This window comes from Mastacembelus armatus, chromosome 20 (genome assembly GCF_900324485.2).
Source record: "Mastacembelus armatus chromosome 20, fMasArm1.2, whole genome shotgun sequence".
In the NCBI taxonomy this organism is placed as follows: Eukaryota; Metazoa; Chordata; class Actinopteri; order Synbranchiformes; family Mastacembelidae; genus Mastacembelus; species Mastacembelus armatus.
The window spans coordinates 9,066,754-9,093,339 of record NC_046652.1 but is presented as its reverse complement, the minus strand read 5'-3'; the positions used below and the strand labels follow the sequence as shown (position 1 = coordinate 9,093,339).

The window sequence follows — 26,586 nt, the reverse complement described above, 5'->3', positions numbered from 1 at the left end:
TTGAACTCTGACATCAGGACGTGCCACTGAATAAATACTACAAAGCTTACTAATGAAGCTATTATAAATGAATAGGCTATTTACTATAAACTATCCCACCTTTAGTCATATGTTTATACTATGTTATGTTTTTACTACAACACCCAAAGTAATAGCAGGGAGTAGGCCTACGCTATCATAATAATCACAATGATCACAGTGCCTGATACCTTCATAGACTAGGTCAGACTCCTCTGGGAAACAACAGAAAAAAAAACATACAAGTTTTACTGTATCTCAATTCAAAGGTAATAACCTCTGCATCAGCCGCGTTGGAGTCTGTGTTGAATATCAAACATACTACAAACTATGAAACACACTGCAAGTAAAGTGCAAGAGCAGTGAATTACAGTAACAACTGGAACAAGGGTAAATAAAAATTATAGACTGTCAGAAATGTATATACAAGATACAGACAGGCTTGGTCATTGTATCTTGGAATGGACTTCAGTCCACCAAACTCTGGGTTTCAGGCTCTTGGTTTCCAGCAGGTGGCAGTGAATACAAGTTAATGCACAAAGATTTCCTAATCCACTGTTAGAGGCCCACTGAGTCGCCTGGGTCATTGTTCCTAATCTCTTAAGTGAATCAACCATGCCCTTTAATTGGCAGTTCATTAATCTGTGCAATTTTGACAATGATACATCTGATTATAACTGAGTTATGTCTCCATGCCTATGGTAAGCTGTTTTAGCATTAAATAGATTTCACTTGAATATCTGCATTTGCTTTTCAGATATCTAAAATTACATTTTGAGTAGTCAAGATAACAATGGTACTAGTCACATTCAAGATAACTACAGTAATTCTGATTAGTAAGAATGACAATTTCAGATATCGACCATTACATTTTGATTAGTCACAGTTCCATTTTAGATATCCAAAATGACATCACTGACATCATTGCACCATTTATTGCATTTATTCAACCAATGGAATTCACATTTAAGATATATGTAATGTATTTATGACTAGTCACAACTGAAAATATCTGCAATGGGATTTTGACTTGTTGAAATTCTAATTACAGGTATCTGCAACTACATTTTGACTACATTTGTTCAGTGACTTGAATGACCTATTTGATGTTAAAAAGGTTTGCCATTCATGCCTTCCTACAATGCTTCGTTCTTAGTAGGGCTGCAACTATCGATTATTTTTGGAGTCGAGTATTCTACCGAAAATTGATTGATGAATCGAGTAATCAGAAAAAAACAGAGTTTTGCATTTTTAAACATGTTTCCACAACTTAACATTAGACCTAATCTATACCTAGTCCTCCATATTGATATTGCACTACCATAAATAAATATAGCGCTGCTGAGATTATCTTAATTAGCAATTACGCTAACACCAAAGTTGACGTTACCAGATAAAGTCGAGTAGAACACGGGAAATGACGTTACCTTGTTGTGTCGGCCCCGCTGGGTGAGCCGGTCTGGTTCACAACTGGATGTTTTAGGAGTCATCTTATTTGGTGCATTGCTTACTTGCAGTTTAACATGAATTATTGATTTAGTTTACTGCTTGATGTTTCCAACTGGATACTTTCTGTTCCGATGTTGAAGCACTGACGAAGTGTTGTTGTGGTTCACCTTTACAATACACACATTGCACCGTGTTGTCATCATTTTTAAGTTTGAAATGATCCCAAACTTTGGACATTTTCTGCCTTTTACGGACGGGTTCTCTCTGTTTGCTATAGCGCCAACTTTTGCCACTGAAATACGTTGTGCGACAGTGATTACGATCCGTGTGGAACAATGATCCCCAAGCAGAGCAGGTCCGATAACACAAGTGATAGAAGTTAGATATGGATTTTTTTGTAATCGATTTCCTCGAGGATTCGCTGAAGCTCTATTTCAAATCAATCCAATGTAACTTCAGTCTGTGTAAACATGTGCAGGGTGTGGCTGTAAGCTCATGTCGGTACGGAAGATCACGAAGAAGCAGATTGTTTATGTAGGCCTGCAAAGAGTCTAGTTTATTTAATCACTATTCCCACTTTGTTACCAACTCCATTATTATATATTCCACAAGAACTGGTTTGTAATAAAGTTGAATGCTAATGATTTCCTTTAAATGGTTTCCTGACGAAGGTACTGAGACAATAGACAAATTCGGACAATTTTGCACAGGGGGCGGGCGTGTCAGGCAAGTCAATTATCGCTTAGCAACCGCCGCCGAAAACAGACGACGGATGGCGTACAGTCGGAACATGGCTCTGTAGCGGGACTGTTAAGCAGTGATCCCGCAGCAGGAGCAGCCTTAAGTGAAATAAAACTCAGGTCTAGACATGATATACTGATATAGTACAGAGTTCACAAAACAGGATTTGAGGTGGGGTTTGTTTGGCTGCCAGTTCATGTCGGTGTGGCAGGTAATGAAGAAGAGGAGTGTAGGCTATGGCAAAGGATAATTAGACCTGCTCTTCAAGTTGGTTAGTTTCCAGAGCAGACTATAACTGAATCATATCCAGCGCTTTAATAAATGTGGCAAAAGAACAGAAAGGGAAATCCCATTTGTGGAAAGCATGAAAGTTAGTGTCATAAAAGGAAGAAGCTCTCCAGAGACCTGGGACCACTTGGAGAAAGTATTTTATTATAGTCACTTCTCTGCATACTACAGTGGATTATTTAGCAAAGTGTAAAGCACAGATGCGAAGGAGTAACACACATCAACCAGCAGAGGGCAGCAATGCGTCATTGTAGCGTGCAGGCTGCCTAACCAAAGAAGAAGAAGAGGAGTCGAAACAGAGCCCATTGTGGTGTTGAGGAGCAGTAGGCTGCTGCCCGAGAGAAGAGGAAAAGGGATAATTTTGTTTTCATACCCAGAGTCCTGATAACCACAGAGATATGGACGTGAACGCTTAACACGGACGCCGCTGTCCTTTGAGAAGAGGACCGCGTCGTTCAGTCGGAAAGATCCGGTATATGAAGAGTTAAGACTAGTCATCCCAACTGTTTATTTCAGGAGCTAGCAGGCTAGCTGGCTAGATCCCCATGAGCTAGAAATGGAAAAGCCTTGACAGAGATATTTATCGATCTTTGAGGAAGCGGTTCTGCGTTTAGATATTGTCGCAGGTCATTTAAAGTGTCCGTCGCCAGTCTCGTAAGTAGCCGCAACTTTGAAGGATGATATCAACTGAGCGCTAAGCATTTCACTACTACAGACCCGGGAGGAAAAAAAAAAGTCGCACAGGTTTGTTTCTCACTTCTTTCTTCTCTTTGCAGCCCATGTTGCTATTTCACTACCTTTTAATAGCGTCGCATGGTGAATAAACGAAGTAGATTACACGCCGGTGCACGCAGCCTCGTCTTGACTAGTTAAATAAAGCAGAAAGTCAAGCGCACGTCGGGTTTTCGGGGTTTATTAATGATAAGGATGTTTGACACGACGAGCGTCACTGTTGGTAACACAGAAATTCTTACAAGGTGAGGTCAAATGTAACGTTTTCGTTGTTTCTTTGTCAGATGCCTACGTTTCCTGGCGGGAGGAAATTTATTATTACCACCTTTTGATGTGGTGGTGTTTTCTTTTTATTACAGCACAAATTATTTTCGGTGTCTCGAAGTGATCGCGGGGTAATTTACCTGCCCTACAATTGGTCCTCTTAACCTTTCTCGACACTTGTTTCTTGCGTTAGAGAAAATTGATCATGTCCATGAGAAGTAAGTGAGCAGGACTTAATGTCGACTATAAAATAATTCAATTTTTGAAAAAAAAGGGTGTTTCAGACAGATTTGACTGAGCCACATATGTGGATAACAAGATGCGAAACTTTCTGGACATGTTGTATTGCCTTTCCCTTCAGTTATTTCTATACAGAGCGTATTAAATTATAGCAAAGTCATTGGTGTTAAGGATGTATTTATTTGCTTGAGGCATACCTAGCTCTGTTAACTGAAAGGTATTTCTTTAGCCAAATATGATTTTGCAGTGCTGTACATTTATTTTGAAGTGTTTTTTTTTTTTTTTTTTTTTTAAAATACGTAAGTATTAAATACTTGTACTGCACCTCAACAGGTTTCCACTTGGCCCACTCGATTTGGATTGATTCACTGTGTATTTCTGTGCCTTGTTGGCATGAGTAGATGGCAGGTTGAGCAATATGCCCATCACATAGAGAGGCTCAGGAATTGGAAGTGAAACAGCAAAAATAGCCATAGTCACTGGACCCCGAGGTTTCTGTTGTGTAATAAAAACTGTATGCTCCTTGCAAACTTCTTCCCTTGATTTCTTTTAGGAAAATGGATTGCCACAACAGTAGTACTGTTTGGTCCAGATAAAGCTCATAAAGTCCTGGGAGTCCTAAGGAATTTCTTTTTACCCTCTAATGAATTGAAACGGCTGTGTAGAATTAATTTTTCCATAACAGGAGACTAATTGTGAAGCCTTTCTCCAAGGTTAGTCAACAAGGGAACTATGAAAATAGACCGATACACTTAAAATGTTCTGTTGGTGGTTGATTTAAATTTTTCTCACCACTCAGCAGGGGAAAGTCTTGTAATTGTGGCTTAAAAGCTCTCACTGGAGAATGCTTTGTTTCTGCCCTCCACATTCACCAAATCATCCTCAGATAAAGCAACTTCTGCAACAGATGGAGCTACATTGGGATTGACCCTAAATGAGATAATAAATGTCTGTCACATCATCAGTATATATTTCCCCACAGTCTAAACATTTTTTTCTGTTTGTGTAAGCTTCCTTTGACGAGTTGTTTTAATCAGTCCAAGAGAAGCTTCCCTTAGATGATGCATTTGTTTTGCAATAGCATTAGCATGAGATTTAAATGTATGACAACTCTTTAAACAGTAGAGTGATGCAGGCTTATGAAAGTCTGCAGCTGTTTTTAAAAAAAAAAAAAAAAAAAAAAATCAGTAGAAAAATCCAAAGCAAATCTTCCCAGTGTGTCCTTCCAAACAGCTGCAGTACTTTGGTGCAAAGCAGATACCAATGATATTCTCATTGAAACCCCTATTATATGGATTGGGCCAAAGAGGAACGGACTAATGTTCATGTGAGGATGCTGCTAATCGGTGCTTATATTCAGAGGTCTCAATTTTCCATTAGACGTCTGAATGTTACTGTCATTTATATCTATCCATCACTGTCTGCATGTTTGCTGTACCGAGGAAATCCGGCTGTGGTTGAATGTTTTTGTGATCAAACATTATTGACTCCCTCAGTCAATAGCCTTGGCAACAGTAGTTCCTCTCTCCCAGCTAGAGCCGCACATTGCAATGGAGGGGAGGGACTGAGTCAGAGGAGGCTTATTCCGAGCTTTGAGTAGGGCTTCGTGGTAATTCTGGCGGTCTCCGGAGGTAGATGTGCTTGCGTGTTTGTGTGTCCATTCAGAGGTGGAGAAGTGCTGCTCTGTATTCAGGTGATCTCTTTCTGTTCACTTCCAACACAAGAACGCTGAAGTTTTTCTCACCTTGTTGTGCATTAGCCCTACATTAGTTCTTTTTTTCCACACTTTTTACATAACCCTCAACTGTTTTCTAGTCTTTTTCACCACTTGATCTCTGCACTGTCTTTTGCATTTCCAGTGGAATTAATCAAGCATGTTCATATGTGGCTTGACTTTATATCGTAATGAAGTGTAGCCTCAGATGCAGTAAAGGAAATATGTTGCCCCGAGAGCAGACTTGCCCTTGTACACCATAATTTTAAACCACTTTTACACAGTGAGCTGTGGAAAACATTATTAACGAAGAAAAATTTCTTTTCAAGGCAGTCTCTTATCTTGGCTATTCTGTGAAAATTTTCAGTTTAATACAATTTGAAATATTAGGATATTATAATGTCATCTTCATCTGTCTCAACCTTTGTCATTCTGTTTTAAGCCAACATGGGGCCTATTGCTTCATCTTGCGCCTTTTTTGTCCCAGTAATGAGCCATTTTGTGGCTCTTAACATCTGCCAAACTTGGAACATTTTGAATGCGAGACTCATCTCCCATGCATGAGGAGTCAGGCATCCTTTGATTTGCCCTCTTTTCTTTGCCTCTCTATCGAAGTGCTCACCAACATACTTTGTAGACTGAGTACGCTGAAAAACTTTCTTACCCCACTTTTGGCCGTGACTGTGTATGATGAGTAATTTGGTTGCTTATTCTAAACAAGGTTATTTTTCCTGGTATAGTCCATATCTCCATAGACTGAGAGGGAGGCACCATGGGGGAGTAATTGGGGGCGGGTGATTTACAATTTCTCTGGGTACAATGAGGTTTTTCCTAAAGAAAACACTGGTTTGAATTTCACTGCTCTACTATTCTGGTGGGTAACATTTGTGGTAGAATGAAAACCATCTGGCTTTAATTTAGAGCTTAAAGTGAACTTCATCCTTGTCAAAAATCTGAGTTGGCAACTTTGCCATAAAGCCCCATGCCTTCCTCTCTGCATGTCCTGTTAAAGGACTCTCAGCCATTTATTCAACAGTTAAATAAACAATTGTGCAGGTGTGAAATTCACATGAAACAGTTTAGAGGGGTAATTACCGAGGGAAAATATCCCTGTCTTAAATTACCATGCCATCCTTTTAGTGGAGCTTAATATTTTGGTCTCTCTCACACCATTACTGTTTGTGTAGCAGCAGGCTATAAAAACTCTAATAGCATTTCAGTTCCTATATGTTCCTGGCTCATGCTAAGCAAAAGTACAGGATCAAGGATAAGCCATTGGTGGCAGATTCATGCAATTCATTGTCAGTGTTTTAAGCATCCTAACACTTCGGTTCATTAACACAAAGAAAATGTCACGTGTAGCTTATCCTTTCACTCCAGTAATTAGCACGGTCATTGACATAATCCAGGTAACTCTCTGTAGGTAATTGAGGCCTAACACTTTCTCGGGAGAGAAGGAAGAACCTATGAATCCTCCTTGTGTTAACCACCAGCGCACGCATCTCATTACTCCATGGTGTCTGAGTCTTGTTCAGGGTTTGTCCCAGCTTCCCTGCCTCTCTGTTCTGTCGTCGCAGGGAAGAACAAGTGAACATCTTTTTTTGGCCTGGCTGAGGTTTTGACCCCCAATGAAATTATAGTTTTTGTGGTTGTCTTCAAGCTTGTTTCCTTATCTCCCATTGTGGACTCAGTCTTTCTTAACAAATTTCATATGAATATCTGCTAGAATTGATATAGTTCTAGGACGCTGTTAATTTATAATGTTAACCTGTTTCTGAATGGGCTGAGGTTTCCTTATTATACTGGAGTCATTCGGTCCTAATCAGTCTGACGGACCAATAATTTCTTTGCTTGGCTTTGCTTGGTGAAATGCTGTTCCAGACTAAATGCATCAGTAATTATCTTTTTGTTATTTGTTGTGATGTTGTATATTCAAAGCGTCCTCTAAATGACTAATGTTGTGTAAAGCCAAAAGTTCAAAATGGTCAATGTGCTTCATTATAAGAATACAATGTGTAAATAAATGTCCTGTGTTCTGAATGAATAACATATTACTGTTAAGATCCATAGTAGATATTTGGTTTAATACAGAGTTTTATGTTATTTAGGAATTGGTGAATTTCTTTTTAAATGCACGTTGTCAGTCTCTGTTTTCCTATACCATAAGAAGGAAAAAGAAAATCATATATTGACTTCTAAGTTCAGTCACAGTACTTGAGTTTTATATTTCTGGTGACAGTAGAGAAATGCATGTATCATATTGTAAAAAAAAAAAACATGTATTGCAGCTATAGTAGTTCCCCTTTTCGGATAGGGTCTATTTTTACCTTGCTGATGTTAGCCTGATCTACACAGGGTATTTTCAGACGGAGGTGTGAGGCAAGAACTAGTGTGTTCAGCTTCTTATCTCAAGCTACACAGTCGCACATCTCTCGCAGCTGCTGCTCTCTTGGCTTACTCCAGCCTCTGTGTCTTTCCAGATCTCAGCCACTTCGATCTGAAAGCAAAATGCAAGGAACTCATTGACACGCACACTAATCACACTAGTGTGCCTGCTCGTTAGCCATGCCCTCTCAAGTCAGCTGTTCTAATAGGCATGTCCTAATGAGCTCTAATTGAGGATGGCTAATTTGCATGTCCTGAGTCATTGTCTTTCTTAAAATGACTTATAAGACTTATTGCTGAAAAGCTGATTGGAGGTCTAACATGTCTTCATCACTGGCAGACTGTGTGGCTTTCCGAGGGCATTGTTCTTGTTGTGCGAGCCCACTGTATTATCTCTTTTCTTCCTTGCTTAGTTCTTACCATTCCCTTTTTTGCTTTTTTGCTGACATCGATATGCCTAATGACATATCACACATACACACACACACCAACCACAACTTTTTTTTTTTTTTTTTTTTTAGTGACAAGCATTTTTCAAAGAAGGAACTTCAAAGTATGATTAAACCCAAGTAGGGAAACTCTGATCAAAGGTTAAACTATGCACAGCTTGACTCTCACAATGCAAAGTAATATTCCTCCATATGAAGCGAGAAGGAAAAGAATAAAGATTTCTGAGCTCAGTGTAACTCTTGAAGTATGCAGACTATGTGTTATTTTGCTGTGCATCAGAGGAGAATGATGGATACTTCTGTATCTGCAGAGGATGGTCCCCTGAGGAATTATCTTCACAGTGCAACACATTTTATTTGTACTAGGAAAGTATGTTGTACAATTTCTCTTAATTTGATAACTGACACTTTATTTTCTCGTTCTCTATACTTTTATTTATCTTTCTTATATTAGGGGAGCATACAAGAAATTATTTCCCAAAGAAAAAGAGCTCAAACAGGCACAGGCAGCTTTATTGCATTGGCTGTGGGCCATCTCATTTCTGCTCAGAAAGTAATGGAATCTCTCAAATGACCCAAGCAATTCAAATTTGTGAGACAATTTTGTATGCCAGAGGAATAGGCCAATAGCTCTTTGTTTTATAAGAGCTATTGCATGTTAGAACTAAGGTGTTCAAGTTTCAAGCCAGTAGAAGAAAAATTAAATAAACCTTTTTCACTTGTTATACTTGACCAAAAAGGGCACTTGTGTTATTTTGAAATGTAGCTTGTTTTATTTACCCGCATGTCATCTCTCTCTCTTTCTTTGCTTGATTTCAGGCTTTCTGGCTCGAGGTTGCACACAAACACCAAGAAGGGGAGAGAACATGACTCACTGGCCTTTGCCAGAGACTGGCATGGGGAAACTGTGCCAACCTTGCCCCTGCCTGCCGCTTTAGGAACCACCCCCAGAACACCATGATGGAGAGGCATTGAGGTTAATTCCCTGACGATCATCTCAGTACCTCCCATCCTCCTTCCTACCCCTCAACCCCCCCCCCCCCCCTCCCCCTCCCGCCCTTGTCCCATTCCCATCATGCTGCGCTTCCTGCCTCTCAAACTTGGCCGCCTGTATCGCTGTCTGAAGATCCTCTTGGTTCTGGGACTGTTTGTCATCTTGTTGATGAACACCCACAACCTGTTTGCCTCCTTCCAGAAGAATGAGCTCACTGACAGACGCTTCATCAACCTCAACAAGTGTCCTGCCTGTTTTGGCACCAGCTGGTGTCGCAAGTTCATGAACGGTCAGGTTTCCTTTGAGACATGGGGTCGCCTGCGATTTCTAGATGTCTTCAATGTCAAGAATGTTTACTTCGCTCAGTATGGTGAGCCCAGGGAGGGCACCCGTCGTGTGGTGCTCAAACGGCTTGGCTCCAACCAGGAGCTGGCTGAGATAGACCAGAAAATCTGTAAGAGGGCAACAGGCAGGCCACGCTGTGACCTTGTCCAGGCAATGTACAAGACTGAATTTGCCCGAATCAATGGTGATGTTCGTCTGCTCACTCCAGAGGTGGTGGAGGGCTGGTCAGACCTGGTGCATTGCCCCTCTCAGAGGCTGCTGGACCGTGTAGTCCGCAGGTATGCTGAGACCAAAGACTCAGGCAGCTTTCTGCTCAAAAACCTCAAGGACACAGAGAGAATGCAGCTACTTATGACCTTGGCATTTAACCCAGAACCTCTCGTACTACAGGTACTGTTTCTGTTTAAACTTTTTTTAATGTTGTGTGTTTTCAAGACATGAGCTGTGTGTATCTACTATTTAAGGCTTTTAAGGTTATTTTTAAGTGATGTTTGACTATTACCAGCTTTACTGCATCTCAGTAAAGTCTGTCAGCTAATCTGTGGCACCAGGTGTTTTCAGAAAAGTTGATAAGGCATGGTTGCTGGATTACCTTGCTACAGAGAGGATAAGCGAACCAGTACAAAGCAAGCCAGGGTGTTGGCCCACAAAGCCCCCACTAAATTGCAGGGTGGGAATCCTTATTTTCCTTCCTCTTCCATATATCTAAGATGAGCCATTACGCCCTCCCTAAACTATACATTACGTTGAGGCTACACACCCACCAGATAGTGGGCATCTTGATAAAGAGGTGTCTGTTGGGTTAAAGAGCTGTGGCTTCTTAAAAGATGAGAGATTTTGGCTTGCAGCAACACCGCATATTTAATGCTATAAGTAGTGCTGTTTTGAATTATTCACAGATGCATCTATAAACCGTCCAAGTTTTTAATTTAAATATGACTATCCGTTGGATTCTTGTCATTTGTGGGAGGCATCACATAAGAGATCTTTTTTCCATGGCTGTGGTATTCTTAATCCTTCACTAATCTTCCAAATTAATAACTTTTTTTTTAGCTTTTTGACCTTTATCACTGTCTTTATTTCTGCACTCCAATACCAAAAAAGCAGGTGTAATTAATAACTTGAAGAAACGGCCAAACTCTCGAGACATTATTGCAAAAATTAAGGCCTATTTTGAGATATATAGTGTATAGTTATGGTGAGATTCCTGGAACTCATTTTTAATATTGTTAGACTGATCATTATATTGTGTTGCAAAATTACAAACATTTGGAATAAATTAACAAATTGTGCACACTACCTTTGAACTTGACTGTTTTGCTTTGAGACCTGCTTATAAGTATAAGTAGTAACTCACAACCAATCTCTTTTCTGTTTTATTAAAGTATGGCAGAACATATATACCATATCATATAAACACTAACCACCTCCTTTTCTCTCACTGATTGAAAGGCAGCCAATCAATTTCAATTTCAATCTGGCTATGACTGTCTTGTGAAGGGACTAAACAACAATAGGCATGGCTCATATCGGCATTCAATAACTTAGGCTGACCTCCAGCTCCCCCCATACACATAGGGCTGGACACCTCCAGGCATTTTGGAGGACAAAAGGCGAAGATCAGCCTGTTGGTCTGGTCGATCTATAAAATCTGATTAGCCTTGTGTGGCCACTTGCCCCCCCACATTCCCTCTTCTCCTCTCTTCTCTTTCTCATTATGTGTTCTGTCTGTGTCATTCTTCCTTATTTGGTACAAGTTGCACTTATGTATGCTCCACAAACTCTGCCTAGATAATTCCATCAGTGTTTTTAATGCCATTATGCCACAGTTCAAAGGCTTGGTGAATCACCCCCTATGCTTATCTTGCACACATCACTCACAAACACATCTCACACACACACACACACACTGTCCACAGCTCTCTTCACTCCCTTCACTCCCTGCTCTACGTAGCCTTTGCATGTTTACAGGGACTGATGCATTTTTAATCTATCCTCAACTTGTGACCTCTGAGCACAAGAAAGAACTGTAGGTTTCTGTTTTCATCAGGACAGAAATAACAAGCGGTGGGCATGTATTGTGTGGATGGAGAGTATACAAAGTGTCAGACATATCAGAGCATCACATATTGTGAGTGTCCTGACTGTTCACGAGCATCACTGAACTCAAAAAATGAACAGAAAATTTGCTGAGAGACTGGGAAGCCCTACCCACAAGGTTGGGCAGCAGCAGACCATAAAGAATTAATGGCGTCTATAGAGGCTGAACAGGAGACGTGCTGTACTACAACACCTTGGTCTCATATTTTGCTAGAGGTTAGTATTACTGTGCGGGGACTTGTTTTAACAAAAGCTAGAAGAATATAGGATGAGTTTAATGACCACTCACTTAATGAAACCTGATCTTCATTTCAACAATTTATCACTGTGCCTTTTGTCAGGCCTAGAATAATACCTCATTTCATTTTGCTTGGTTGTAGTTAAACACGTCTTCACTGTGATGCAGAGGCCAGTTTATATCTTAAGTTTGCAATATTTAGTGTAAATAATTTGCTGCTGTCATTAGTTTTTATTGTTTGTTTTCAATCTCTCCTCTGGTTTTATACAGTTGAATAATGTGAATAACATTTTTGTTGTCTGCTCAGTGAGCTGCGCACTCTTTTAGAATGGCTTCTGTTTCCAGTCTTTTGAAGCCACAGGCAGTAAATCGGCCCTGTTTCACTATGAGAAACCAGACCTTCTTTGTCAGTGGGAAACAATCTGCTGTGTTGTTTCGGGTCTGGCCAACAATGCGTTTTCTGTGTGCTCTGCGATACACAAACACACACGCATACACACACCACCCCCACTCCTCAGTCACGTGGAAGACAATTTGGCTTTGGGGAATAAATATTTTTGGAAGACAAAATGACGACAGCCAAACAAGAAAATCCTTGTGCAATGAGAGGCACCTTATGCAACTTCATCTGTTTTCTCTTGTTTTCTCTTAACTAATGTTGGGTTTTCTTTAGGTTTTGCAGATAGGTTGGCCTGGAAATGATTCTTTGTTATAATGATAAATCCCCTTGTATCAAGGGGTTCTTTCTTTGCCAGCTGGAAAAATTACATGGTTCTGTTTAATTTTACCTCTTATTCAACAATAACTTGGTTGACATGAAAATTGACTAATTTATTCATATTTCCTGCCTAGAATCAAAAGAATTTGCCATCCTTGGTTTCTCTCCTGTGGCTAGATGACTCACTGATTCATCAAGTGATGGTTGTGTTTGATGGAGTACGTCTGGCGTAACCTTAAATTAGTTCGATTTAGCCTCGTGCTCCCTTCCAAATCATTAAGCTTGGTGAGTTAGCCAGGAGCATGTGACTGCGCTCGCACCCTTTTTGGTCTTCAGCGCTGTCTTGCTCAGTGAAGCTGAGAATAGGATGTGACAGCCCTGTGGGGTTAACTCAGTCAGTGGTACGCTCATCTCCTCCAGACTCCGTTCTGTTCTCCCTCTCCCTCTTTCTATTACAGTCTATCGCCACGTTCCACCTATACACCTCCTCATTCAACATCCCACCCTCACCTGACAGAGATGTTCTTGTCAAAAGACATGAGCTTCTCACAGAAAATTGTCTGTTTTTCCAAAACACAGACATCTGATAGTAAATCAGAAAAGAGACAGAAATGAGAGATTAGAAGGATGAACTTATCTTCTATTCCTCCCTTTGCCGTTTTGACAGCAGCATTAGAAGGTAACCCATTACAGTGCTTTGAGCAAACACACTAGCAGTTTGTTTGAATTTTTTAAAATGAGGGGGAGGCTTCTTTGGTACATTGCTGATTTAATGAGGTTCTGCATAATCTATTATGATGCACTAGCAAGCTAAGCCAAAAAAAAAAAAAAACAGTGCAAATTCTGGGTTTTTCATGGCATAAAGTGAGGCAAACTCTACTGAACCTTTCAGCATTAGGTCATAAGCAGATGCACAACCTGCCTCCAATAGCTATGAGTCTGATAATCATATACTGTATCTGTATAATTGAAAAAAGATATTGAGATAGAATATGTTTAAAATTAAAAAATAAAGCCCTGACAAAAGATAATTATTAAAATGGAGTTCATGTTTTTCCAGTATGGTATATAAAAATGGAAATGAAAAAAGGTTTAGTTTGTGGTAGTGTTGGATTGAATAAGATCCATGTATTTGTCAACAGTGGTCAAATATTTCAAAAAACAGGTGGTAAGATGGTTGGATAAGATGGAGGGGAGTCATAAAAAAACATCTTTGTTGTCAACTTGGCCATTTTCTAGCAAAGGAAGCAGAGATTTGATTGAGGGAGTAACACAGCAGACTGGCTTAGTGGCCAAGGTCCACCAGTAAATAGTGTTTTAGTTGCTAGTCTGGTGATTAATGCTTTTGTTTTTAGGTCTGGAGGATTTCAATGCTCTTAGCACTTAAGCAAGAAGGTTGTGTATGTTGCTTAACCCTGCTTCAGATGCTCCCAAACCCTCTTTCATTATTCTTATAGGTCTTTGTGTACAGACAGAATCCTGTTAGGATAAGACAGGGAGTTATCTGGGCCCAACTCTTCTCTTTTGGCTGGCCTCGCTTGGATGTAGGCCCTGTTGGAAAGAGGAGAACAGTAGAAAGGGGGAGGAGGAGAGGAGCATAGGGTTTGTGTGTGTGTGTGTATGTGTATTGTACAAGCCAGAGCCTTGTGGTGTTTTCTCCCATTTGAATGAGCCAGACTGCTTGTGGTATCATAATCCTTTCTGTCTTTCTCCCTTTCTTCAGACACTCTACAAATGCACACACACACATACATATACATATATACATATGAAAACATATGTAAATAAAACACACAACAGCTGTGTTTGGTTTTGTAAATGCCTGTGACTGACCCCCCCCCTCATCAAACCTACCAAATCCTTTTATAGATTTCTCCCCCACCTCCCAGCTTTTTTTTTACTGTTAGTCTGCACCCAACCTACCCAGCCTACCTTATGCCTAGCTTCCGAATATGAATTCCTGCAACAAAGGAGTGGCTAAGCCCAGTCACAACTCTCCCTGGACCCCTTAAGATCTGTAACTGTACTGCATCTTCTAGAGAGTTTAGAGCCTAATGTCAGTGGAAAAATATGATTTTTAGCACATCAGTTTGCCCACAGTAATAAAATTGTTCACTGCATTAAAGCGTCATACACCTAGTTCCTGCAAAAGAAAATATGAGTGGTCAGCGGTTTATTGCATTATCTCTGAGACTTGCACCCTTCAAATTTGTAAAACAGTTTAATTTAATCAAACTCCTAATCAGACTTGTAATATGTTAACAGAACTGGTCATAGGTTGGCACCTCTTGAAGTCTGTTTGTGGCATGTGAAATACTTAATTGCTTCAAATCTCTGTGTTTGCTCCTATTCTGTTGGATAGGGTCAGTGACAGCAGTCTGCCTACTCACAAGCCATCCGGCTGCCCTCCAGATTATTGGCGCCTGCTCTGAAATACACAACCCTTGATGTAGGCCTCAAACCCACAGCCCTCAGGTCTGAGGCCAAGTTCCAGTTGGGTTCCTCCCCAGCCATGTGGGCGGCACTACCACCTAGAATGAGTCAACACCCAGCCTATAACTTAATACATTCCTCATCTTGCAACGGAGAGGATTTATGAGGTGGCTGTGTGTGCAGCGGTTCAGGTTCAACTTGGCAAAGGGTTTCAGCTATCAGTTAGCGGCGTATTGTATACTAGCAGCCCAAGTCTGTAGTCTCCTGTGCTCCAATTCCTCATCCTGCTCTCAGTTTTCCTGTGGAACACAACAACCTAGCTAACCCGTTTCTATCACTGCTCGGCTGAGAGCTCACTGAATCATGTGCACACTTTTTCCCCTCTGTGCTGCACTGACTCTCTTTACCTGACCTCTTGGTTTTGATTTCTCATCTGACCTCTTACTTTGTTATTGCTCTGACTTTGCCACACCCACACACACACACACACCCACACCCACATGTGCCAAGTAGTCTTTTCTAGTTTCAGTCGTCTTCATTCAACGATTTTTTTCCCCTTTCCCAAGACTGCTGCCAGCTCCACACACTTTGCACTTTGAACTGCATGTCTGGTGGATAGAGAGGACAGGCCTAGTCTTAATTCAGACACATACACTTTATAGTCTCTGCTTCTCACTTCTTATTCTTCTTCACACACACATATACACACACATACTCTTTTCTGCTTGGTTCTCTGACTAGGCATTTCTAGCTTCCGTGTCTGGAACAGACAGCTTCACTGCCCTGTATTGCAGGTTTTGGGGGGTGGAACAAAGAGGAAGGAGGAAAAGCAGGGTTAGCAGGAGATGAGAGAAAAAGAGAAGAAAGGGCTCGCTCCATGTGTGCCAGGATGAGGAGTTAGCACTGACTCCCCTGTGGGGCCTGAGCTCTTGCTACAGACTAACTGACTGGATTTTAAACTTAAATGGCCAGCAAAATGCCAGACGGGGCTCACCACACATCCTCCAGACACACAAGGTCAACAGGAGAGCTGAACAGAAAAGCAGTGGGGGTTTTTTTTTTTTTCTCCCTCTCAAGTCCAGCTTGGCAGATCTAGCCTTGTAGAGCAGATGTGACTCCTTAATACTAAGCCTGTTTGATAAACAGGCTGGATAATGTTCATTTTGCAGCATCATGGTTGAAAGTTGTTTTTTTGTTTGTTTTTTTTTTGTGTGTGTGTGTGTGTGTGTGTGTGTCTGACTAAATGCACCTGTCTGCCATGCTTCGGCTTTACTGTTTGATCCTCTGAGTCTTGGGGAGTCCTGTTGTAACTTGTTTGCTATCAAGGAGTCGGTTTTTGTTGAGGACAGAAAATGTTGAGAATTTACACCACACCCTATTTAGGGGTTTTACAAGCTGCGCGCATAAAACACATCTCTGGCAACTACTCATTTCTTTTTTTGTTGTAAATAGTTGTGGTAGCAGTAGGAAAGCACCTGGTTCTGTTAAATTATGCATTTATAATTACAGCGCTGTGTGTCCATTGTAATTGTGCATGTGTGTATCTGTGTATGTATGATGGACCGGCTTTCTTTGCAGGGCAGCCAAGGCAATATCTTGGGAGGTGCTCATGTTTACCCAGCCCCTGAATAGAGGTTGTTATCAGCCCTGGTCACGTTGCATGTTCTCATTCACATGCACTGGGATACAGTTTCACATAGACACACACACACGCAGAAAGAGCCTCTTTCGAACTTGTACACACGCACACACACGCACGCCCTCCCCTGAGTGGCCCAGTAGAAGGGCATGCCTTTGTCAGCAGATGTCAGGATGCAGGTGTGTGTTCCTGTGCTTCTCACACCATTCGTTTCATCCTCTCCTCCAGGGGCTGCCCATTTGTCTGTGGCCCTGTTTCATTTCAGCCTCTCCAATCTCCCCCCAAGAGGACGCCAGTGAGTCTGTTGTATTACAGGGAGGGGAGTAGGAAGCACAAACACCCCCATTCAATGCAATTGTGGTGCACCAACACATCCTTAAAGATTAGATTTGCCAGACTTGGGCCTAGAAGTCATGGTGAGGTCATCTTTAATGAGACTAATCTATTTTTGTTTGTTTCCCCCCTTGCTTTCATTGTCTCCCAAGCCCGGCTTTTTTTTTTTTTTTGTAGTTGCAAGGCATTGTAGCAAAAATATTATGAGCAGTGTTTGGCACAATGGTGTGTAAGACAAAGGTTTAGCTAGGTAGGAGGAACAAAAAACAGGAACAAGAGGTGGTAAGACCTTTAAAGCAGTAAAAGTCACTGGAATGTGTCATTGGCACTTTTGCACCCTCAGCATTTCACATGAAATCACCGGGAGACGACTGATAAAACCCACTACCATGCAGTCCCCACACATACACACATACAGTGCCTCCCAAGTCTGCTCAGAGATGTGCAGTCGATGTAATATTAGGCTGGACTTTCCAATTTATCCCCCCGCCCCCATTCAACGCCTCATTGCGGATGTTAATGACTTCTGCAGAGTAACCGTTTAAAGAGTGCTAAGGGAGAATGATTGGTAAGACACGTGGAATATTTTATCAATCTCTGCAATAGGCAAATTTAAATCCAAAGCTCAGATGCCTACTTCCATGTTCCTGTCTCACTCTTCAGTAGTTCTCACCTTTAGACTTAAGGCATATAAAACCTAAATATAGTATCCTCATAAAAATAACACCAAGTTTAGTATGGGATTGTCAAGTTGTCTGATAATTGATGAGCCATAATGAGCCTGTCAGCTCACTGAATGAGCGACATATACGTTAAGAAGCACGGACGAGGGACAGACAAACATGAAGGCATTCTCAGAACAGCCATTGACAGTGTCTGAAAGTAGCCATAGGGCATTCATCCTCCTCCTTCCCATCAGCCATCCCCCACTGCTGCCGCTCTACTTCTGCACCCATTCAGGCTGCAACCTGACAACAAAGAAAGAGATGTGTTTAGCAAGCAGGTCTTTGCTGGTTTATTCCTCCTGTCCACTGGAGCGGAGAAGTGAAAGACATGCTGTTTGTCTCTTCTGTTTGCTGTCTTCTTTGTATTCTCTTTCTTCTTTGCTCATGCTCTCCCAGACATCACCCATTTACCACATCCATCCATCCACCCTGCAGGGGGTTGAGAGAGGGGAGGATGGTGTTTTACAAAAGCAGGTTTATCCGTAACATTGGCCAGGCTAAGTTTTGTTAACAAGACTACGAGCCTCTTAGATTTGCAACAACATAAAGTGATCTGAGGTTTGAATCTGGGTCAAAGGGAAGCCAGCCTAAACGGATTCGGCTTCAGGCTAATCTTTCCGTACCAGTTTCAGAAATTAGAAAGCCATTTTAGATATTTAGCCTGTTAAATCTCTAAATCTAAAATCTCTTATTTAGGAAAGCCCATTGGCTCTCAGCCTATATTTAGGAGTGCAGTCAGGTCACCACTATCCTTTGTTTCTTAGTATTTGCTGTATTTATATATTTATTTTTCTTTCTGAGGCATGTCTACTTCATCAGAATCTTCTCCGTGTCAGGTTTGCTGTATCAGAAAATGTAGCTGATGCCCATTAAGCATTGGAGTTTTTGGGGGAAGGTTGTGATGAGCCATTTCCCAGTCTAAGGATGATAGGCCCAGACAGACTGACAGACAGGCTGCTGGAAACCAGTAGTGCTTTCCAGAGAGACTGTCTGTCCCACAATTGATTGGTTGCCTTAGGGAAATAGGCTCAACTAAGATAGCTCTGCATCTAACTTATCATTGTCCTCCCTGCTTGTGTGTGTGTGTGTGTATGTGTGTGTCATATGTATATTATAGTGTTTAAGCAACTTATATTTGATTAAACTCCAAAGGGAGCTACAGCAACAATGGATGTTTAACCTTCCCCTGACAGAAACTGAAAGCCAGTGAGGTATTGTATTTCCACAAATGTAAAATGAGATGCAGCAGTCACAGTAGTTCAGCCCTTACCTGCAGTGACATGGTGTGTTTTGTGCCATATCACCAGATGGGTTTCAGAAATGGGGGGCTACTGAGGCTGCTGTGAAACATGAGCACTCTGGTTCTCTGTCTGTGTCTGTGCAGCAGCTGCCTGCCAGAAACGAGCAGCCTAGGAGAGATTTGTTACATAGAAATTGTGGGCTGTCATTAAGCTAGCATATGGCTGGGTGTTTATTGTAAGAGATAGAGGCCGATGGTAGAGGGTTTAATGTAAAAGATGGGAGCTTATTGCTTGTAGCAAAACTTGTTGGCTGTAGAATAAAAAGAGGATTTCATTTAATTATTTTCCATTAATTGCCCATTTGTTGTGATAACCTGTGGCAAAGTAATGAACCTGGGGAAAAGAAAGAGATATAGGGAATGTGTGACAAAACAGAGCTCATAGAGAGCGATGGGAGCAGTAATAGTAATAGACATACAGACTCCAATCCCTTAGCAGACTGGCGCAATTGCCAAATACAGCTGCTACCAGTCCATCTAATTTAAGTTGTGTTTGCATGGTGTTTTCAGTATGTGTTTGTCTGTACATGTGCGCTTCTGTGTTCGTCACTGCTGATGTTACCACTCGACTTTGAGTGATTGCAGATGATTGTGCATGTGTCTGTTTTTGTTTGATCTTGATAAAGTGGAGTTAATCCGAGAGAGATTAAGGTATTGTGCATAAGCACGGATACCACTTCCTGCTAGTGGTATTACTTTGTTATTATAAATCAGTTTTAGCCTATAAAACACAACAATTTCTTGTCAGTATGCCCAAAGTGCATTAACTCGGTTAGCCAACACCACGCAGCAGTTTAAATCGCCCTGCTGATACATCACAACATGTAAGGCTTTCCTGCTAACTACTGCTACCACAAATCACCTCCTATCAGTCCTCTGGAAGCACTGAGTATAGCAGCGTACATCATTTCATAGCTGTAGGGCTTTAACACAGACTGGCTTTTTTATTATTAATTTTTATATTTAAATTTTAGATTTTTTTTTTAATGCCAAGAAATTGTGTATTAAAATTTACTTAGTGCTGACTTCAAAAACTTTGTTGTTTGGTATTCCAGGATGTTTTTGTGTGTTTTCCTGTGTTGTGAAACAAGTATTAAACAAATATTTTCTGACATTCTGAAGGTTCTCACAACTCATGTTAGTCTGTTTTTTAAAGCCAGCAGGGTATTCCTGTTTTTCTCCACACTACACGGCTTGACTTTTTTCATCTGTGTTTTTAAATCAACATTTTCTGTTCTTATCCGTTTCTTCTTCCCAGAGCTTTCCTTCAGATGAAGGCTGGCCATTTGCCAAGTACCTGGGAGCGTGTGGACGCGTGGTAGCTGTCAACTATGTGGGTGAGGAGCTGTGGAGCTTCTACAATGCACCCTGGGAGAAGAGAGTAGACTTGGCACGGCAGCTGATGGACATTGCTGAGCAGCTCACCAACAACGACTTTGAGTTTGCCCTCTACCTGCTCGATGTCAGCTTTGATAACTTTGCAGTCGGCCCACGCGACGGAAAAGTCATCGTTGTTGATGCTGAAAATGTTCTCGTGGCAGACAAAAGGCTGATCAAGCAGAGTGAGTGGCGGCGTCATTACGTGACACATATATGCTCTGTTTTTGTATGTCTGTGTCTAATAGAGCTTGCATTTGTTCATGAACACGCAAACACGAAACTACTTTTAAATATTCCCATCTCTGGAGTCACATAAGAAAATTGCTGCTTATTTTTTCAGGACAGTGTTTACATTTAACACTAAGGACTGCTTTGCGTGCACTGTGATACTGTCACTGGTGGTTATATACTTCTGTGAAATTGATGCTTGTCTACAACTGTAAAAGTGCTAATTAATTTTATGTCTTCCATGACTCATGCAGTACTTATTCTACCTTTCTCTCCTCCTTTCTCTCCTCTAAGTGTTTATGACAGAATGTCTCAAAAGCCAGTGGGATTCAAACACTGACCACAGCTCAGATTCTCTGGAAAACACTGCACTTTATGTCAGAACTATTAACTGCTAACTGTAGCTTATGAGGCAGTGACGAAGGATTGAGTTAAAACCTCAAGGGACGCGCAGCTGTTGGCAACTCTGCACATGCTCAGTGCATCCTCTCATTTAAGAATACACTCCTCCAGCGTTCCTTTAACATGCTCATCCCCATCAAGGCAAAGATCGTTTGGATAACGAGCCATCTCCACTGCTCTAGTTTCTTTTTGCCTTTCAGAATAAAACTCCTAACAAGGACATAGAGAGCTATGCCTCACACGTTCAGTATGGCAATTTCCTACCCCTCAGTCCCCCTTCCTGGGGCTACTTCAGAAAGAGGGACGACCCCCCAGTCAGGTTCTAAGATTTGTCCATTCCTGCAGAATTCCTATTAAAGTGATAAAGTCTTCTGTCGCTGGGTCTTGACGTTCGACCACTGTGCCCGGTGTCAGATATATGATTATGGAGTACTTACTGGGGGGGTGTGTGTGTGTGTGTGTGTGTGTGTGTGTGTGTGTGTGTGTGTGTGTGTGTGTGTGTGTGTGTGTGTGTGTGTGTGTGTGTGTGTGTGTGTGTGTGTGTGTGTGTGTGTGTGTGTGTGTGTGTGTGTGTGTGTGTGTGTGTGTGTGTGTGTGAAAGAGATTGTGTGTATATAGTTTTCTGAATAGAGGGGAAGTATTGTGATCAATTTATTTTGAGATCTGACATATAGATTAACATATCAGTGTACTCCAAAATGCCCTGTAGTTTTTCTTTTTGAGTTTGTACTTCATCCCCTGTATAATTATGTGGCTATTGTGTGTCTGCATGCCTGGTATTACTTACATTGTGGAGACGGTAACCTGTTTACACACTCATTGTGGGAACTCTCTGCCTTTCTCATGGGGGTCAAATGCTGGTCCACACCATGTTAGTCATTGAATTATAGTCTGACAACTAAGGTTAGGTGAGTAGTGGTTATGGTTAGGGTAGGTTTCCATTAAGTGAAGGTAAGTCTGTAAAAAATACTGCAAGGAATGAAAACAAACATGAGTGCATTTGTGTGTCTCAAGCTCAAAGGTGTGTATATTTGCCTCTTTGTCAATAGCTGAAATCCCCCCCCCCCCCTTGTCACAGTAGCCTTTTGCAAGTCCTGAAGCACAATCCAGGTTGAGACTGCCTTTGTCTGGCTGACACATTTAGAGCCTGACATCTCAAGCTGCTTAGCCAGGCTATTCAGAGTTTAAGCCTCAAGAATGTTTGTGTTTCTCGTGTGTTCGTGTGCCTCGATTGCTTTGTGTGTGCTCCAAGTGCCAGGGCGCAGCAGGAAGACGAGGGATGACGGCGGTAAATGAGTATTACGAGGTCATGGCCATGCGTCAGACAGCAGTAGGAAGTAGGCACAATAACCAAGGCTCTGTAAGCAGAGAATCGAATCGCTACAATTAGAGGCCAAAATTGAAAGGGAGTTAAACTGTGGTGCGAATCTCATCAGTCTAAACTGAGGCCAATTGATTTGCAAATCCAATATGCAGAAAGCCATGTGCCATTCTACCCTCTCATAAGGGGCACCTATCTTGATGTGGTGGGATAAAATGCATGCCATTTTCAAGTTGGGTCATGTGCTTTGTGTTTGCACAGTCCAGTGGTGTGGAAGGAACTATTCCCCATCATTGAGTTTATAGTGTTTGAGGATGGTTTCATCCCCAGTGGTTTTTGGAAACGCGTGTCATATAATGTAACACACACTTCCCTCACTCTCATTGTCTTCTCTCCCCAGCACAATTGCTCGCTGGCTTACACACACGCAGCAGCACTTGAAATGCTCATGCACATAGTCTCTATTTCACTCACATTCAATAACGCAGTCTTAAGACAAGCAAGTGTTGTTAACATTAGCTTGTACTCTTGAGTACCACTAAACATGTGTTTCAGGTTGAATGTCCTTTCCCAGTCTAGCCCTGGGAAGGCAGAGGACTGAGGTGAATGTAAACAGGTCCAACCTGAGCTCTTTAACATGGAAAGTACTGGATTTGCAGGAGATGAGAGGGGCTAGGCAGCCTTCCTTGTCCACTGCTGTTTCACTCATTTGAATTGGAAATGATTTTGTTTGCTTTGGAAATGTTGTGGCTTTGTTACACTCAGGTCTGCAGTCAAAGTGTAGAGGTGATTAAGGTCTTGAGCGGAGTTTGAGTACTTTTTTTTTTTTTTTTTTTTTTCGTCTCTCACTCCCTCATCTTCATCCTTGACTTTCAACCTTCTCCTCCCGATTGGTTCTAAAATTCTGCCTTCTGAAAAAGTGTGTGCACATGAGTGAGCAAAAATGGGACACACTCCTGATGCCATCTGTCAATCAGTGCTGAGGTGTCATGCACAGCCAGCTCTGAAACATTAATTGCTTTCAACCCGCCTTGCTGCTTATGCACGTACATCTTTAGATTTGTATGTGCAAGCTCGTGGCGTGCATACACGGACAGATCCATCTTCATCACCCACACTGATTGAGGTTGATGTGCCCCTCCTCTTCGGGGGGCCACAGGGGCCCCTTGCTAACAGGCCAGTGCTGGATCTTTGATTGAGTTGTTCTGATGAGCCAGAGAAGTGCCTTCCAACGCTGATACACTGATTATGTGTTTGCATCCTCTGGGTCCACCCACCTCCTCCCATTGTTATTGATCTGCTTTTTAATGCACAAACCAATAGCTCTCTCATCATTCCAGGTTATTTTCTTTCCTGCACAATCCTCTAAAGAGAAAAAGCTACGTGAAATGAGCTGGAGAAAGAATTTTATTTGCTCAGTAAATCTGGAAATTGCTTCATTTCTGTCAACTGAAATGGTAGATGCATTGTATGCCTGTCGCATGTCATAAGTGGCACCTCGGTCCTGTCAGCTTCAGGTCAAATTGATTTCTCAGGTAACAACTTGCACAAAAAATTGAAAAATACTCATGCTATAGTTATTCTTCATGGCCAGACGTAATCAAACAGTTAGTTATGCTTTAAAATCTATCCCCACACATTTTTCCACACTTATTGTTAAACACTTATAACTGATCGGACATATGCAGGTCTGCATATCTTCTCATTATATGTTCACCTGATGAAATCTGTAAGAAACAAACTTATGGCTCAGTAGATGCTTTTACATATATGAAATGAACGTTATGCATCTATGACTCTTAATATTATTGACTATTTTCCAAACAGTATATTTTTATTGCGGTGCGTTTACTTAACTCTCTCTCTGTCTCCCTGCAGACAAGCCAGAAAACTACGATGTGTGGTATGAGAGCCGTTTTGAGGAGTGCGACAGGGAAGCCTGTCTGTCTTTCTCCAAGGACTCACTTTGTTCCAGGGTCACTGTGGACCACAACTACTATGCTGTGTGCCAGAACCTGCTGTCGCGATATGCTACGTGGCGGGGAACCACTGGAGGCCTACTCCACGATCCCCCTGCCCACATAGCCAAAGATGGTCAGCTCGAGGCCCTGTTGGACGAGTGCACCAAACCCAAAAAGCGATACGGTCGGTTCCAGGCAGCCAAAGAACTGCGCGAATACCTCACACAGCTAGCTGCCGCTTTCTCTTCTGCTACAGCCAGGTAATGAATGGAGTCGGCGTCAACCTGACGCACCAAGACTGGATTGTGGACTCATGATCTGGACTCTTCAGATCCTGGTTCTTGTACATGATGTCATTTGCTCTTGGTATTCTACTGGAGCAAGAAGGTGCAAGAGGTCTTGCATCAGGAATTGTAAGAATCGAGCTTCAAAGCAGATTTGATAAAAAAAAAAAAACTTTGACTTTGCTCCATGTGAAATGGGAGTTATGGCACTAAGAGATTCTGTCAGAACCAGGAGAGAGAGGGGATAGATATAATTTCTCCTCTTCCAAGGTGGGTCTGCCAGGTGAGAAAGGGCTCTGGTAAATTCTTCTGTCACTGGACACAGGCTGATACAAACCAGCGTGATCAAGCAAGAGCAACAACACCACACAGCCCTGGCCACAAACAGTCCCACTCTTCAGTCCTCAATCCATGAGAAATGTAGTTTTATAACATCAAATGTTAACATTGGTTTAATTTTGCCCCCAGGATCTCTCTCTTTTTAAATTTATTTATTATTTTTTAGAGCTAAAAATTAAGTAGATTGGTGTGTTTAAATTTTTGCTGTGCCAGGGTTTTGTTTTGTTTTTTCCTTTATAGCGTGATTGTGGAGGCAGCATGAATTTCCCCCTGTCAGACAGCAGGGAAGGCCAAGCTACAGAGGTATAGAGGAGCAAGACGGGGGTTGGGGCATGTGGTTTTTTTATACAGAGGAAAAAGAAAACCCTCAGTGGCTAAAATTTCCTGCTACGCTAATCAATCACACAATTTTCAGGTTCCAGGGTTGTAACTATCATCCTTTTTTTTCCCCAGAATGGTTTTTTTTTTTTTTTTTTTTAATAAAGGAAGCAGTGAGAGTGTTATAGTTACAGACAGGAAAAGGAAGGGAGTAGTTGGACAGTGGTGGTCCCCTGATGCAGATGTGCCTATACCAAAGAGGCTATATATAATATTATGAACCCCAAATATTATAAAGTGACACTGCCTTCGCTTCATATTCATCCCCACTAGAAATGTTCAAAGGAACCTCAATATCTACACGATCTCCTGTGAGCTGTATATAAAAGTCACATCAACAGTATCTAAGGCAGAAATTGGCCATACTCATATGAGCGCTTCTGTTTTGTTAGTTCCCCTTAGGAGTTATAAGTCATAATCAGTTAGTCCTACATACATTTTTCTTCAACAAGGTAAGAAAAATCCTGACTGAAGAAAGGCAAAAAAAATTAAGTGATTCTTAAGAAGACTAGAAAACAAGATAAAAATGTACTGTAGTGGCCTCCAGTGCCAGATTGTCTTTAATCTTTCACTTCTAATTGACAAATGAATCCTATTGTCAGACTTCTCCCACTGGTGTTGAGTGCAGTGTGCTCTATCAAGTAAACGTTAAAAAAGGTAATGAAGATATCCTAAATTACTTTTTGCTCCAGAAACTGCTTCTGAAATGCACTTTTAAATTTTGCGGAGCAGAAATTTCTGAATATTTAAACACTCAGCACCACTTAAAGGTTGTCTCGATTTTACACTGAGGAGACCAACAAACTAAAGCATAATCAAAAATATTAGCTCATATACTAATGGATTATGGAAGACTATACTCAGCCTTTCAAAAGAACTCCTCTTAGGCCTTGCACCTTTTGTATGTCATATGTCATCAGATGCTAAATACTCAGTGGATTGTTGTATAGCGTAGTCCATAGACAGACCAATAATCAAATAAATATGAGCCACTCCATCTAGTAAGAAACTACAAAGCAGTTGCTTTTCTGGCCTTCTTTGAGACCCTGGGAGTTGATATGACCCTTGGTTGGAAAAGCAATAAAGAGAAGCTTGGCTGGTGGATTTTTGGTTTTGAAGCCCCCTACCTTTGTTGTGTCAGATATATTTTTATTTTTGTCTGGAGAAACCTGGGGGATTTGTATGTGC

At 41.4% G+C, this 26,586-nt stretch overlaps 1 protein-coding gene across 1 annotated transcript; it reads left to right on the top strand.

Annotated features, from left to right (window-relative positions):
- The first annotated feature begins 2,791 nt into the window (after window positions 1-2,791).
- Window positions 2,792-24,854, top strand: dipk2ab (divergent protein kinase domain 2Ab). The gene is made up of 4 exons (XM_026292680.1): window positions 2,792-3,240; window positions 9,100-10,009; window positions 20,364-20,667; window positions 24,315-24,854. Exons 2-4 carry the CDS (start codon window positions 9,356-9,358, stop codon window positions 24,659-24,661), a joined length of 1,305 nt encoding a protein of 434 aa, XP_026148465.1. The 5' UTR covers window positions 2,792-3,240; window positions 9,100-9,355; the 3' UTR covers window positions 24,662-24,854.
- Window positions 24,855-26,586: the final 1,732 nt, after the last annotated feature.

Excerpts from the sequence above, each read along its gene's own strand:
- dipk2ab (XM_026292680.1), top strand. The coding sequence starts at position 9,356 with ATGCTGCGCTTCCTGCCTCTCAAACTTGGCCGCCTGTATCGCTGTCTG. Across the intron at positions 10,010-20,363 it reads CAGAACCTCTCGTACTACAG|AGCTTTCCTTCAGATGAAGG; the intron begins GTACTGTTTCTG and ends TCTTCTTCCCAG. Across the intron at positions 20,668-24,314 it reads CAAAAGGCTGATCAAGCAGA|ACAAGCCAGAAAACTACGAT; the intron begins GTGAGTGGCGGC and ends GTCTCCCTGCAG.